Source organism: Typopeltis vanoorti, chromosome 16 (genome assembly GCF_054136105.1).
Source record: "Typopeltis vanoorti isolate ZY-2024b chromosome 16, IOZ_Tvanoo_1.0, whole genome shotgun sequence".
Taxonomy (NCBI): Eukaryota; Metazoa; Arthropoda; class Arachnida; order Uropygi; family Thelyphonidae; genus Typopeltis; species Typopeltis vanoorti.
In genome coordinates this window covers 64975496-64991714 of record NC_143564.1, presented here as the reverse complement: position 1 = coordinate 64991714, position 16219 = coordinate 64975496, and the positions used below count along the sequence as shown (strand labels likewise).

Sequence of the window (16219 nt, the reverse complement as noted above, 5' to 3'; positions counted from 1 at the left end):
ACTGTTGAGTTAAGCCTTAAAAGATGAATGAAGGGAATTAAGAGTGAAATTTTCTATTGTAAACATTTGTTAATTGTTTCTATTTCTATTGTGAAATTTTCAGAATTTTCGAAATATTCAAGACGAAATATTTAAATATAAATTTTATATACAGAACTTCCATAACTGAGTGGGTATCAGCGAAGTCCTTTGTTTGGAAAGACCCAGATTCCATAAAGAAGACGAAAATCTTTATTATAAAGAATTTTACTATTCTATAATGATCGATTATATGCAACTCGAATTTTATTTTCATTTTATTTCTATTAACTATTCTAAAAGTTAATTCTAACAGTTAAAAGTTATTGGAATTACACCATATTCAAACAGCGGATTGCCATTAATGATATATCCAAGAAACCTCATTAACAAGCTTAAACTAATTGTAAATAAATACTGATACAAATATCAGGGGTGCTATCATTCTGTACTCGGTTTACCTATTGATAATATCCTCTGTAGATAGTGGGCAGCAAAGTTGAATGACCCGCACCTGTTAATTAGCAAGAGAACTAGGTGTCCTTGTTCCTCAAGGGAGGAAGCCCTAATACAACCTAAAGAATGTCCCTTACGCAACAGCATGTGAAAACATGCTTAACAACGTCAAGTATATCTCGTATTGCAAAAGAAAACTGGGTTGCGAATAGTACACACAGAAAAGACAATTTTCAACACACCGAGATATTTTTTGAGTGTTGACACTTCGCTGCTTAATCTGCTATTTAAATAGAGATCTTGCTTGTACTGAGTTGCTACCAAACTATTTGTGGATGGCAGGGGATACTCTGAGCAGGGACAATGGAAGCATCTGTAAAGGCGGTTGGAACATTTCGCTGTTCCTCTGGCCTGCATTTTTTTGTGGTCTTGCATGAATATCATACCAATTGACATTTATTAGTAGATGGTTCTATGCAGATATGTCATATCACATGATAAACTGAAAGTGAAAGTAGTTCAATCATCAAAGAAGCGATGGCAACTAGGCAGAAAATTGAATAAGTGGGTGTGACCAGTGGAAACCTTCAGAAGGCATTTCGTGTTGACGTGATTTTGGCAAAACACAAAGGAATTCTTTTGGCTGTTTTCGGTACAGACTGAAAATAGCCTGCTACCATCCAAAGCAAACGCCATGATTAGTTTCATCAACATTTTGATCGTTCGTTGATGCTAACAGGTTAGATTGGAAACTACTATTTTCACCTGATCCGCTGAAAAGACTAAGAAAAAGCATCCAAATTATTCACTAACTTTTGGAATATGAGGATAGGTTTTTCGGCAGTGGAAGAGGTGTTCTAAAATGCAAACTAGCCAATGGCGAAATATATAATGGTGCTTCTAGAGTATCACAAATTACGTCTGTTCAGTTTTCCAAACATAGAAAAATATATTTCTTCTGTTATTTTTAGTTCCGGATTATCTATGTATCATCTAGAATCTATTCAAAAATACAAAGGATTAGTTCAGTAATTTTAAGAAATAGATCTAAAATCAGATAAGCATGTTATTGCACTAATTTCACTTATAATGACAGAAATTGACTTGCTACATATTTAATGTTATATTTGGCGCATATTATTTATAGTATACGTGAGCTGACTGAAACTATTAGGGACAGTTTCCCCCCCCCCCTCTCAGAGCATCCATCTCACAGCTAAAATCTTATTACACTGACTTGTACCGTGTTACTGTACTTTCCTGTAGTGTATTAAAGTACCATTTTTTCTTAAACCGAAAATTTAAGTGTCATAAAACAGATGGTTTCAGGATGGATATTGCACAATTATGGCACCTCATAACAAATTTGGCACGCGACTGCCAATACGGATCCTCTTCAATTCCCCTGCGCATAGTTCGATGAGATATGGGTCAGAAACAACCTCATTAAATGTTACAGTCAATTGCTGCAAACATTAAGTTTTTAGGACCACAGTTATACCTTTTAGATAAGCAATGGAGATTATTTTTCCACTGATTAAACATTCAGGATTGAGAAACTAATCAGCTCTGCTGTATTTAAAATCGTGACTCCAGCCAGACGGGCACCCACAATAAACTCTTTATCGAACCTCGAAAAATCCTTTGTTTTTCTCATTGTGATCAACATCATTGACGATTACTGAGCATTAGCATTCGTAAATAGTTGCGTAGAACAGGTGGTGACGCACGTGACTAAGTATTTTGCATATACTCTGAATAAGTGACGTTTATGTACATCTGCATAAAGATTTCTAACCGAATAAGCGGTATGCGTAGAATCTTCGCCTGCGTCAAGAGACTGATGACAATGCGGTGTCATCTCTACCAATTCATTTAACATTTAAATTGCGACAGGATCAAGGAAAATAATTTGGGCCTAATGTGCGTGACCTACAAAAATGAGCACTTTGCCATCTTAATCTAAATATTTCTTAAATCACAACCTAATTAATTAATTAATGGACCCTATAAAATGATTTTAAAAAATAACTTGGAAACCTATTAGGTTCTACTTTTTGTGTTTAAGGACTAAACAGGTTACCTACTTTTCTCACCCTACGGTTTTCGTCCAAGAATACAGTCGGAGCAGTGACCTAAATTCGCAGTTTCCGTATAACTCCTCCCTCGTATCTTATCTTAGGTGTAGAAAGTTGCAAGTTAAATCTTTTCATTTCTAGAGAAAGTTAGCAGCATGTTCAGTAAGATTGCTTTTGTTGTGCTGTGGTTAATGTGTTATGTATTATCTTCGCAGTGTATGGAAACTCAGCTGGATGGAAACGATTGGCCTTCTCATGGTAATACTGATACGTATAAATTCTGGTTAAAGACAGAAGAGCGATTAAAAAGTGGATTGAATGCACTTCTGAAATCTTTGTATCCTATAAGTAAGCAATTAGAAACAAAACTGAATATATCACTTGCATGTACAGAAGGCTTGAATTTATTCGTCAGAGATCTAAAACTAGCTAAAACATGGGCTGTAAAAAGTGAGTATGGAACTTCTTTCGCTTAATATTATAAATTTCGTTGTTATAATAATATTTTCACATCTACAGTACAGAGTTTATTAAACTTTTATTATGGATAAATATCTTTATATTTATTACGATTTTAAGAAATATTTAAATTGTACAAGTACGAAGTAAAAATAGATAGTAATATATTTTAATTCACATTCATATAGCTCATAATAAACAGTGTGTGGTAATATCTTTTTGATTTTTGAATAAAATCATTGCTTGAATAACTGTATAATTATTCTGACCTAATTTTTTATTAATATTTAATAAATAATTAAATATTTTTAGTGCTGGACGCCACATCTAAAATACCGACGGGTATCCTAGAGGCAGGTATTTCTGATTTTGGAGCTTATGACCAATGTGTGGATATTACTATTACTAAAAACGTTTTGGAATTGGACAGCAGATTATTAAAAGGCCAGTATTGTAGCATTAATATTGTACCCCCCATGCCTTCTAAGCCTAGATTCTATACCATGTTTCACACACTGAAAGAAATCAAAGACTTGCCACTAAAAGATTCGGTAAGTTATTGAAAAAAAATTCTCATTTATAACTGTCGGTGTTATAGTTTTATATTTTGAGATTTTTATTTCAAAACAGATGACCATTTATTTTAGTATATTCATTGACTAAATCAATAAGAGCATATTAATGAAATCGTAACAAATCACAAAGAAAATTTAATTTTAATACTTATGATATATAGAGTAATGAGCCCTTTGAATATTCTATAGTCGACGATAAGCAAGATCTCGGAATATTTATTGAGGTTAGGTCATTGACTAGAATAACAAGAAAGCTTTCACTTATTTGTGAAATAAAGGTGAAAGTATGAATAGCGTGATACTAGGCTACTGGTTTCCAAAAATTAAGAAGTAAAGAGAAAAATCGCAATAACTCGGGGGGGGGTATGAAAGGTTATCGTGTACAAATGGGTGGCGCTGTCAGAAATCCATGCAAATGACCCACGGCACACAATCGGGCGTTTTGAGTGCTTTTCCATTTCGTGTCTGAAGTGAGAGCAAGACATTTCGTGACATTACGCCTCTCCAAAAACCTTGAGGGATTTAGGAGTGCTTTAGAAGAGAAATGGTTGTTATTACCAAACATTCTTGAGTATGGCTACAAGTCATCATAACCAACGAATTCAGTTGGCGAGCCATCTAAGACTAGAAGTCGCGAAAGTCAGGCAGAGCTAGCCAGGTGGTTGTATGTGTCATTTCGTGATTCACAGACTGTGGAACCAATTCTAACAGTCATAAACAACATCCCGAAGATACAGTGGAGGAAAGCCACGGAATATAACCGCACTGAGTGATCGATATCTCCGATTATCTGCTCACTGAAACAGGACTGCTATCCCAAATCAGCTATGATCTGAAATTGCGTCAGCTACAGGAAGATTGGTATTTGCTTCTACTTTTAGCAGAAGGCGTCATGAAGGTGGTGTCTATACAAAGCGATTGGTTGTTTGCGTTCTGCGTGCTCCTATCTCCACGCAAAAGGAGAAAACGTTTGAAATGGACCAGAATCCAAGTCAACTGCATCCAATGTCAATGTGGGGGGAGAGACGGTATTGTTTACTGACGAGTTCCGATTTGCTCTAAAAAGTGATACCAGGCGTGGTCTGATCTGGAGAGAAAACCAGCGACACTTTGTCATCCCGCTAATATCCGTGAAATGGACACTCATGGTGGAGGTAGTGTGTGGTTTGGGGAGGCATCTGGTTAGGTGGATGCACCGACTTGTATGTGTCCCTAGCTGAACCATGAATGCTGCAATTTTCAGAGATGAGGATGCCTATGTTCGTCTGTATGCGGGTGCGATAGGGGAAGCATTTATCCTACAAGATGATAATGCTCGTCCTCATCGAACGAAGCTGGTAGACCAATATTCTCAACAAAAAAAAGACTATCGTATATATGGACTGGACCAAGTTTCCTGACCTTAATCCTCTTGAGCATGTATGGGATGCTCTAGATTTTCTATTCATTCAACCATTCACCCATTATGCATTGTTGCTCACATTCCGCCTCTTCAAAAACCTCGAGGGACTTAGGAGTGTTTTAGAAGAGAAATAGTTGTTATTACCAACTGGGTTCATGGATACTATCATAAACAGTATGAAACGTTGTGGTACTGGATTACTATGAGGAGTGGCCACGTTCCTTATTGAGGCACACATGGGCAGTCTTCCTCTTCTTTTTGACCACTGTTTTCATGTACCTGTTTGTTATTCTCTTTGTTCCTTAATTTATGGAAACCAGTGTATATAGCTAATGACTTCACATCAAGTGCTTTAGTATCCCATAATGCAAACCAGAATTCCTTTGGGACGTGGTGTGCATTATACCAGTATGGGAAAGGCCACTACATAAACCGATTTCGACCTTTATTGAAATCTCATTAGTGGGAGCCAGATAAAGGAAAATACAAGGTTGAATATATTCAGAAGTCATATATTTCTCATATACCACACACACACACACACACACACACAGAGGCAAAATATGGCTATGAACACCCATTATGCACCGATGTTCTTGTCCATACATCGCTTCAGAATGATGCCGCTCCTGTGGTTTGGCAGCAAGGCGACATTCAGTGAGGGCAATAGAATAACTGGGAGACAGTCAGCTAGTCCATCGGACAAATGGGCGATAGTGAAGTGGGTGACAAGTCACTTGGGCTACAGCCAACTCAGTTAGATCAAAGTTTCAAAAGACTTTCTTACACATAAAATATGATACAATAGCTATAAAATATCCAGGTAAATAAATATCCAATTTATTATTATTAATAAGTTGAACCTAGCTGTTTTGAATACACATTTTATGTGTATTAATAACACATATAACACATAAAATGAAATAAATCTTGCAGATGGAACAAAATTCTACCATAAAGTCTTTAGGTAGAGTTGTATCTGATCATTTTCTTAGAATTCATGGTACTATGCAACCATTTCTTTCTTGTTCCATTTCTTACATATTTCTTTGGACAGTTTTAATAGGAAGTATAGCAGCCTCGTTGTCATACTGATTTTTCCGTATTTCGTCCAGCAATGAAAACAGCGATGCTCTCCTCTAATCTGCAACATCATAATTTTTTATGAAATCGTCATTATTCAACGACATCTCAGATGCTCTCCCAACATCACTGAAAGAAAATCCAGTCCCATGGATCTCAGCATCCATTGCTTTCTCACACTTTTGCCTTGATTGTATTAGTTCTCAAATCTGGGAAGCTTTGATCTAGCGGCTCAATTTGTTGATTGCCTTACAAGCAGGCCAGCACATGATAGGAAATGTATTGGAAGAGATACCTATAGTCGGTTGTCTCCCATCTGTCCGGTTTTCTTTTTATTCTTCTTCTTTTTTCTCTCTTTCACCTTGCGGTGTCGAGGGTTTTCTATTCATTTAACCACAACCGTACTCATGGATAAGGTGGTTGGCCCTATGCCTCCCGGAGTATCCTCTGTCTGTAGAACTGTTAAGTTCTCAAGGCCGGTTTGCCTGCTTGCGGGAGAAAAAACTCCAGATAAACTGGGGACAGAAATTCTGCTGTCAATGCCCAAGACTGGCTAACTTGGCTATGTCTGAGAAAGATCCTTAAGCTCCTAACGTCGGCCACGGGAATCGAACCCACGACACTCCTTTTCCAGGCATATGGTTGCGAGGCGTATAGCCACTCGGCTAACCCCGCGGACATCTGTCCGGTTCTGTCGCATTAGTGTCATTATATTACTTTTTTTATTCCCCATCTCTACTAGCTGCCGTCTAGTTGATCGCCCAGTTGTCCTGTTGCTTATTTGGATTCTCAAGGTTCTCCATACCAATGATAACAACATTTAAGAACTTTCCAATGATCATTTAGATTACTGGTTGAGCTATTTAAATTTTAGGTTTATTAAATAGTGTTTTTGTTGAAATCATGGTGTTTGAAAATAACGCTGGGATGTGCCATTGCACAAATTATGATTTCTTTCTACTGATAGGAAATATTAAGATAGTACATATTTTAATGATTTTCTGTATTTTATGAATCCAACAGATAAAAGCTTTATGAAGCTATAGTACATCAGTATTAGCATCGTGAATGGGCTAAGGATTAAATAATCGCTAAACCCTGCTCTAAAGACCAAAGACCGAAGGTTTTTTTTTTTTTTTTTTTTTCCAAGCCGCTTTTATCCTCCACTAAGTGGCGTAGTCTCAGACTGGACCATGGAACTCGAACCAGGAACATGCTTTTTATAGAGTGGATGTACTAATCACGCGGTTAAGTAGAAAAATGAGGAATAATACCTGACCAGCGCCAGTGAACAGGGGAAGTTTACTCTTGTAGTACTATTGAACTTGTTAAACAATGGAGGAAAATGAAAGCCACAGAGAATGATAGTAGCAGTTGCACTGATGGAGCGGTTATACTTGTTATTTATACAACTCCCCCCCCCCTCTTTTTCACGCCTGCTGAATGTAGTAAGTGCCAAATTTGCTGAATTTTCTGTCATGGAATTGGAGAAAATTTCCCTAGTCGATTTAAACGAATGATTAGGATGCTGATTAATTATTTCAATTAAATAAAAAACAATTAAGATATTATATTATAATTCTATTCATACAGTTCCCCATATCAATCAATTATTTGTATAATCTGTCCAGTTTATATGAAGATGACAAGATTTATCAGCATCCGTGTGAATGACTCATTGCACTTCTGATAAAACAAATATTTCATTTATAATCTCTCAGCTAAACCATTGGCTATAATGTATTAAAATAAAAATCAATGTTATTCCAATATTATCATGTGATTTCTATGGATGATAATCTTTCTTCTTTCTGCTTGCAGGGAATAGGATTTCTCACCAGTTTCGCCCACGTGTTTTATACTGTTCCCTTTCGATGGAGTGTGTGTACTCCGTCCACATGTTCCCAAGATGATGTGCAGAAAATGGCTGATCTAAGTTCGTTAACCTCAATATTCATCTAATCTGTAATGGTTATTTATAGCAATTAAGGGAAGTCAAATTATCTTCCAGAATTTTAATATAACATGAAATTATGTTAAAATTCTTAACTATGGCTGCTTTATGAGAAATCAATACGAAAGCATTTTATGTAATAGTATATAAGTTCTTAAACATTATTTTTACACATTTTATAAATGGTTATCGCAATTGAGGTCAAACATAGAAAGCAGTTTAGTTCAGCTAATTTTTTTCATTCATTTTTTTTTTTTTTTACGTATATTTTAGATTGGTGGTTTCTTCGATTTTCTTATTCCCAATCTTTTGATCCCTGCCTGCACGTTATACTTATATTACAAAATTGTTTCGTATTTCATGTTATTTGCATAATGAGGAACCAAAATTAAAAAAAAACCTGCTGGAGAGAGAGAGAGAGAGAGAGAGAGAGAGAGAGAGAGAGAGAGAGAGGAGAGAGAGAGAGAGAGAGAGAGAGAGAGAGAGCGATAGATAGATCCCCATGGAACTTTTTTACGCCATCAATTCAAGCCCACATAAAGACATTTTTAAAGCCAATTTCAAGACTCCAATACGCCACGAAATATTTTCAAGCTTAAACAAATATTTAATCAAAGGAAAATAAGTAAAATTTATTTCCTATTATTTAACTCCCTCTCTGGAGATGTGACCTTCATGTGTTACTACAGCTTTGCATTGTTATTCCTTCAGACTAAAAAAATTAATGTACGACTCACTTTTTTAGTTACGTTCCCTTTGGACCTTAAAGCAACAGTTATTTGCGAAATGAAGACCAATTCCCAAATTACTAAAGGACAGCTTTTTGTTATGTGAGTTGAATATTTTCTTTAACTTAGTTTTTAAATGGTACTGTTCAAAGTAGATCTAAGTTTAATTTTTTTATTCATATCTCTTCTCACATTATTTTACAAAGATTGCTAAAATGGTTTAAATTTCCCAGATTCATCCTTATTGGATTAGCTTTTCTACTAATCAGCGGAACTATCACTGACCTCTACGTAAATTTCTACCAATCAGCTCAACATACGGTTCTTTCTTTCGAAAAGAAAGGTAAGTACATAATATGATTTTAAGGTGTTTGTTAGTTATAAATTAGAATAATTTCAGTCTTATAATGTGTACTTTTTATGAACTAAGATTACTTTTACATAAAGTCCTACTACAAAGAATCTGTTACTTTTTCGTCATCCTGAATGACATGTTGAAAGATTTTAATGTCTGCGTTGTGGTAGGTCAATTTATATGTTTAAACATAAACTTATATGAAATCACTATCAGCTTCACTCATAATTAATTATCAATGTCCATCCTTGCATGCATTCTCGTATTACTTTGATACATATCAAAGTTGAAATCTTCTTGCTCTGCACTGTAGAACAGTGCAGAGCAAGAAGTTTGATTCCATATGTTTAGAGTTAGATTGTAAACGGATGCTGATTAGCACTCGCTCGTTGTTTACAGGTTTAAGAGAAAATATATTAACGGTGAAAGTTAGTTCATTTGCACGACGCTCATAGAAATACCCGTAAAAGAGACATATGGCAAAAATAGAATGCCTGTTACAAATTGGCCAAAGTCTGTAAGAAAGGCTCGCCAACGAAGCTAAAGTCCCCTCTTCTGGACAGCATCAAGCATTTTTAGAGAGAAGGTTTTGGCGCACCGTGCATATGAGAATAGTATTCTAGGGTAGTGTCTCCTTCGAATTTATGCAATGTTAGGGAGGTTTACAAGTGACAAGTAATGGCTTGAGGTGAAAATAACAGGTTTTATACATTTGAAAGAGGAGGAAGCATAAAATTTGAGAGGTTTAGGCCAGGAGAGGCTAAAGGTGTAAGTCAGTCATCAAGAAGAGATAAGTGATCTACTGAGTATATTTCAGCATCATCAATGGTGAGAATAGGTGATTAAATGGGGTATTTCTTACGTAAAATAAGGCAAAGTTGTGCTTCGGTGCCATTAAAGTTGACAAAGTATTCTTTGAAGCTGAAGTACAGAGGCTCTAGGAATCTTCGGCATTAATGGAAAAATCTGAAGGAAACAATCCACCACAACCCGTAGTAAACGACCAGAGGGTTTAGCGAAGAAACTTCTGTGAACCCTCTGGGAAAATGTTCCATAGATTGACTATATTGAGGGAGGGAGGAGTATTGTCCACAGAGTGAAAGAAGTTAGCATTTATACCATTGAACAAGAAGGAGATAAGAGCGGTTTAGAGAATCATGGAACTATTAGCCTAATCTCTCGTGCAAACAAGATTCGACCAAAGTTTATCATAGGACTGAGCTCAAAGGCTAGGCCAAGATGCCTGAGGAATAGGCAGATTTCTGGAAAAGTCAAGTATATTAAAGATCAGATTCTTAGGCAGTTCATTAAGAGAACATAGAGTGTAGTCTTCCTTTATTAATGTGCTCGACAGAAAGATTACGTATAGCTCTTCGTATTGGTACTAGAATAAATTTGAAAATGTTAAAATAATTTGACTCATGAATGAATTTATTTTAAGGATGTAGAAGCTACAGAGTTGGTCAGTTCTAATAAAGCAAGTAACATAATTTTTGTTATAAGGATTTAAGGGATTGCCAAGCATCTTCTCCTAGTTAATAATATTTCTAAATTATTCCTGCTACTGCTGTGAGAAATGTTTGTTTTTGAGAAACAGAATTAACTTTCTTCTCCTCCTATTATTATTTAATTAAAATGAATAAAATAAAAGTAAATTAAATAAACTATTATCTACTTAAAACTTGATATCAAAATATTTATGAATTTTAATTTTTTTAGGAACTGTGTTTCAAGTTCTTCATTCCTTTTCTGTTTACACGAACACAAGAAAACTGCTTGACACCAACAATGCAACGGGTATGCTGACTGCTCTTCACGGAATACGATGCATTACCATCGCTTGGGTAATCCTTGGCCATACCTATTTGTTTGTTAACCTACAAATGTTTCGTAAGTGAATTTTTTAAAATATTATTACTGTGTAGTGCAAATAGTTCCTTCATTGTTTATTTTGCAGCAAAATGCAGATGATGACTTTTATATGATAATTTACTTAATTTTTTAAAGATTTTTATTTACAGTTTTCACAAAGAGAGACAGTTTCTTTATTATCTAAATGTTTTTGTATTATCATAATTATTAAGATTTTTTTAAGGCCATGTTTGTTGAATCTTCCTTTGCGACTTCTGTCAACAATCATCAGAAGACTGCTCATACAGTATCTGTAAGTCAATAACAGTCCAATTATATTGTTATGTAATTATTGTTACATAACAATAATTACATAATAGATGTCAAAATCTGAACAATAAATAGGTTAGGAACAATATAGATTCGGAAATGGAAAATCACAAACGATGAACTATTAAACATCAGAAAGATATGCGAAAGATCAACACTACAAAAACATATCGACTTCTGTTTCGCACATTTCAAAAAACATGCTTCATCTTGGGCAATGCACAAGATAAAATGTGAAGAATCATTTGCGTTGACATCCAGATTGGAGATTGCACTTAAATGAATGTATTGATGACTTTCGATCAGATAGTCACTTAATCTTATAAAGTATGCATCCTAAAAATTACCACTATTTTTCACAATAAATATATGAAGATCTCAGAAAACACTGACTCGATTTAGTTCATTTGGGGATGATAAAACATATATTGGAATAAACAGTTTGCGATAAAAAAAAACATTTAGAACGGCTACATACTGAGTATAAGACGAGGTGTCCTATCACCATTGTTATTTGGGTTCCTCTAAGAAAGAGTTATACAAGAAATAACTTAGGTATCTAAATTCCTAGAAGACACATAAAGAACCTAAATATGTAGTTAACACAGTAATAATCACTGAGAATGATAATATGTTGCAAAGCATAGATAATAAACTAACAGACATCGTGATAAATTCTTAGAAAACAAAATGATAATCACAATAAAGGGATCAATGAATATCTAAACGCATCTCTAAAAGGTCGCCCTGTAGAGGAGGATAGATTTATATATCCACGAAGTCTAATTATTTGTGCTGGAAAATATAAATAAAGAAAAAAAGGCTACACCTTTCCAAGCGGATTTTCTTAACATGAATTTCCAGTAGAAAAGTATATATATATATATATATATATATATTTCTTCCTCCCCCCCTCTCTTCACTCTATTGCTCATCCACGAGATTACCATAAAAATATACGAGCGATAAATTGTTATGTCTGTCCCATTTAATGAACACATCCGAAACATAGACTCTTAGAGAAGCAATTGAAAAAGACTGCTCATACAGTATTTTTAATAGCTCTGGAGGTGTGGTCACTCCTCCAGAATGATGGCTCAATTAGCTGAAGGTAGAAAAAGTTACAAATCAACAAGTACTTTAAAGAGAAAATCCAAAACAAATTTCACTGGATGAGTTCAGGAAGAGGAAATCTAAATTCACAGAGCATACAATAAGGAAAGAAGGGCTGACTAAAGTGATCATCACAGGACAAATACACGGAAGAGAAATAGAAGCCAGCCGATAAATCCCTTTATGAAGGACATAAATAAAAGAACTGGAGGTTCTTTAAGTCTTTCATAAAGAGTACTATTCAGATCGTTGGCAATGCACAAGATGAAATGTGAAGAATTTGCGTTGACATCCGGATTGGAGATTGCACTGAAATGAATCTATTGATGACTTTCGATCAGATATTTACTTAATCTTATAAAGTATGCATCCTGAAGGTATTTATATTAAATGTCTATTAACTGAATGATTTCTTCTTTTTCTTTACGTTTCTGCCTATCTATGGCACCAGTGTATTATAGGTTGAACAACCTCTCTTGTATGGGATTTTACTAAGAAAATTGCAAACCTGGGTGAAACAATCACAATGTCAAAGGGCTCCATCAGTAAACTAAAAGTTCTATAAACGATATGTGTACCATCTTTCGATTCCGCTTAAGATAATATCATTCACCTTTTCCAAAAATAGAGCAAAACTGCTGAGCGATATGTAAATATCATTTAAAGTATAAACGGCAAGTTAATTGAATGCATGCGTGAAATTATTCTGCTGTGAGTAAACCAACGACGTAAGACTCTTGAACGTAAGTCAACAACTAGCTGGTTTGGTCCGTTTGCTTACGTTTAAATAGAAACCAGTCTTCACTTTGAAATAAAACACAAAATAAAATAAAAATGCTGACTTCAGAAACTCATTCTCCCCATATGAGAACGGCTTACTCACTTTCAGATGAAAAAAAAAAAAATACTTCGCGTCCTAAACAGGATTCAAACACTTGGTCTTTACACCCCTAATGTATCTTTGTTATCAGCTGAACTCTCTTTCGTTCTCTCTTTCTCTCTCTCTCTCTCGTGGAAAAATAAATACATAACAATAAGTTAACTTATAAGATTTTTCTTAATTCATTCCTTAATATTAATTTAACAATTCTATTATGTCTCCAATACTTAATTTTTTTAAAGTTAATAACACTAATCTTTCAAATGACATGTAATCAGTTTCTCAAAAAGAATATGCCTGTCATTTAACTCATAAACTCGGTTACTATACCTATTCATATTGCGATTATAACTGTTTAGCCTTCTGTGAACAAATCAGAAGTGTTCTGGATAGAAACCAGCATTTTGTTTTTGATGATATCCTACAGGTATACTTCGAACCTTTACTCATGATAATTCAATAATTATCTTGCATCATATTTTCAGCATTTTCTGGTTTGTCCATCATCTAATAAATCCATACTCAGATTCCATAGAGAAGATTATCATCACTCATCCTGTTCACTTCCTAGAAATCCCATCTGTTAATGTATGATGCGATCAAGAACAAATTCGGATCCATAACAGATCTCACCTCCCCATCACTACTAACCTTTGGGTAGATACAAACCATGGAATGGTTCAGAGAAACTGTCTATATGTCTTCGTGGATAAATCTCTTTAAATTTATCCACGAATACCTGAGTAATCAAGATACCTGTGCTCGAGCAATGGTGAAGTATTATGTGATGTAACTTTTTTCCTTATTCTGTACATTAATGACCTTCCATTACTGATAATCAATCCTGTCCATAGCCTTTCTGGTGATAGTATATTACATCGCTGTTCTTCATTTGAAAAAGCTAGCGTTGTACAATCATTTCGATATTTAAGATCTTCCAAAACCAATGCCGTTAACTGATCGTGCTGTTTTTCAGATCTTAACAACTGTTTGAACTGTAATGCTACCGAAATATGTCTTATTTCTTGCAAGAAAGATCAAACTTCATTTCCTTTAACATTTGATAATACCTGATCTCAAAACTAGTTCAGGTTTCTCTGCTTGAACTGACGTATACTTCTAATCTTTGCTGACACACATCACCTTCACAACTGTTTCAGAAGTCAACAGACATACCTGTTCCTGTTCAATACATTATTTCTCACCTGTATATGAATGAAAAGTACCAACACTACATGAATTCCCCATCTGTGGAATACTGTGCATTTGGAGTGACGCTTTGAAAACTTCCCTAAATTGTTCGATGCTATCATCCACTCAAATCTAGATAATCATGTCTACTTTCTTAAAAGTTCACTCCTCACTCCATAAATAAGATTCTGATGAATCGGTCGCCATATACTACAAGACGAACAGCTAATTTTACCTTGAAGTGGTGTTAATGAAATGATTGATCGATTTACGAATAATGAGAAATAATTTTGAGATGAGAGAGGCAGAAAACCGAGTGGTCTGGGAAACCGTGGGGGAGGCCTTCGTCCAGCAGTGGACAGAAAAACGGTTGAAGAAGAAGAAGAATTTTGAGTTGTAAAACCTTTTTTGCCAAAAAAAAGTTAAGGAAAAAAAAGTAAATGGAAGGATGTCCCAGAGAATTAAGGTGATTGATAGCAACGAATGAGAACGGAGAAATGAGATTTAAGTAGATTGGCATTGCCTCATGTATGGAATGATTAGATAGATGTGTGTAGGTTTTGGATTTGCGCTAGCCTACGCACACGAAAATTTTGTTTTGCAAGAATAGTAAATTAATTAAAATAACATCTTACAATAGCTAATTCATTCACAAAATATTTATTGATATTATCTTTACAACATTTATTAAGCAGTTAGAGTGCTTCAGTTTTCAAGATGCTGAAAATAAATTGCACTTTTATGGTTTTAGGAAATCTGTTAGCGTTAAGGGAAGGAAGCAAAAGTTTCATTTTTCAAGCTGTTTCAAATGGTGCAGTTGCTGTGGACACGTTTTTCTTCATTAGGTAAGAAACATTTCTCTTCACAAGAGGAAATATTTTATCATTAGCTGTCACTGAAATATATCGAGAATTATTCTAGAAGCGAATGTGTGCACATGTATGTATTTACATATACAGGACTTCATATGAAATATTTCTGTACTTAAAAACAATATAGAACTTTCCATCTTTCTTAAGATTACCTAAAATGAAAAGCAAGGTGAATAATACATGTTCATCTAGTTTTTACACCCTCAGATAAGAAATAGTTCAGAAGATAGAGAAAAAATCATGCGCATGCTGAATGGAGTGTTCCAGAATGCTTTCACATCTTATTTAGATGTGAAAATGGCTTATTTAGAAAATTATGATTACAAACAGGGCTATTATTAGTTTTAAAGTTTTAACTTTTCCTCTTATCTAGACTACTTTCCTCGTCAAGACAACAGTTCAATTACCGCAACAAGAAGAATAACTATTGCACCAATTAAAAACTGAATTCAAATCAAAGAGTTGGAAGAATTTAAGTTGTCAAAATTATTAAAATTATCCATTTGATTACTTTATGATTTAATTGTGAATTGTTTTTATCTTTATGGAGTTATTTCAAATATTTTTTTTTTTTTTTCATTTCAGTGGACTCCTAACAGCTTATGTAGCTTTACGTTTTGCATCGAACTATACAGGACGAATCAATGTGCCTCTTTTTATCTTTCACCGTTTCTGGAGGTAAGAAACGTAAAAAAATTGATCATTTTGACATATTTTTCGACCTCCTAAACTAGTGTTTGAGTTGATAATAGTGGTGATTTGAACGGCATTAGTGTGCATCAAGTTAATTGGCTTATTAGCTTAGTATTTGAATTTCCGTTTGCCTTTCCATTTCTGCTACTCAATAAGAAACGTCAACTGGGAAATTATGATA

The 16219-nt window shown here is 34.7% G+C and overlaps 1 protein-coding gene across 1 annotated transcript in view; it reads left to right on the top strand.

Moving 5' to 3' along the window:
* Window positions 1–16219, top strand: part of LOC150098084 (uncharacterized) — a 110343-nt gene that overhangs the window by 81385 nt on the left and 12739 nt on the right. Inside the window, exons 12-17 of the mRNA XM_090406678.1 lie at window positions 2768–3002; window positions 3324–3562; window positions 10550–10589; window positions 10828–10998; window positions 15225–15318; window positions 15931–16023. Coding sequence (XP_090262804.1) covers window positions 2768–3002; window positions 3324–3562; window positions 10550–10589; window positions 10828–10998; window positions 15225–15318; window positions 15931–16023 — 872 coding nt within the window. The remainder of the gene's footprint in view (window positions 1–2767; window positions 3003–3323; window positions 3563–10549; window positions 10590–10827; window positions 10999–15224; window positions 15319–15930; window positions 16024–16219) is intronic.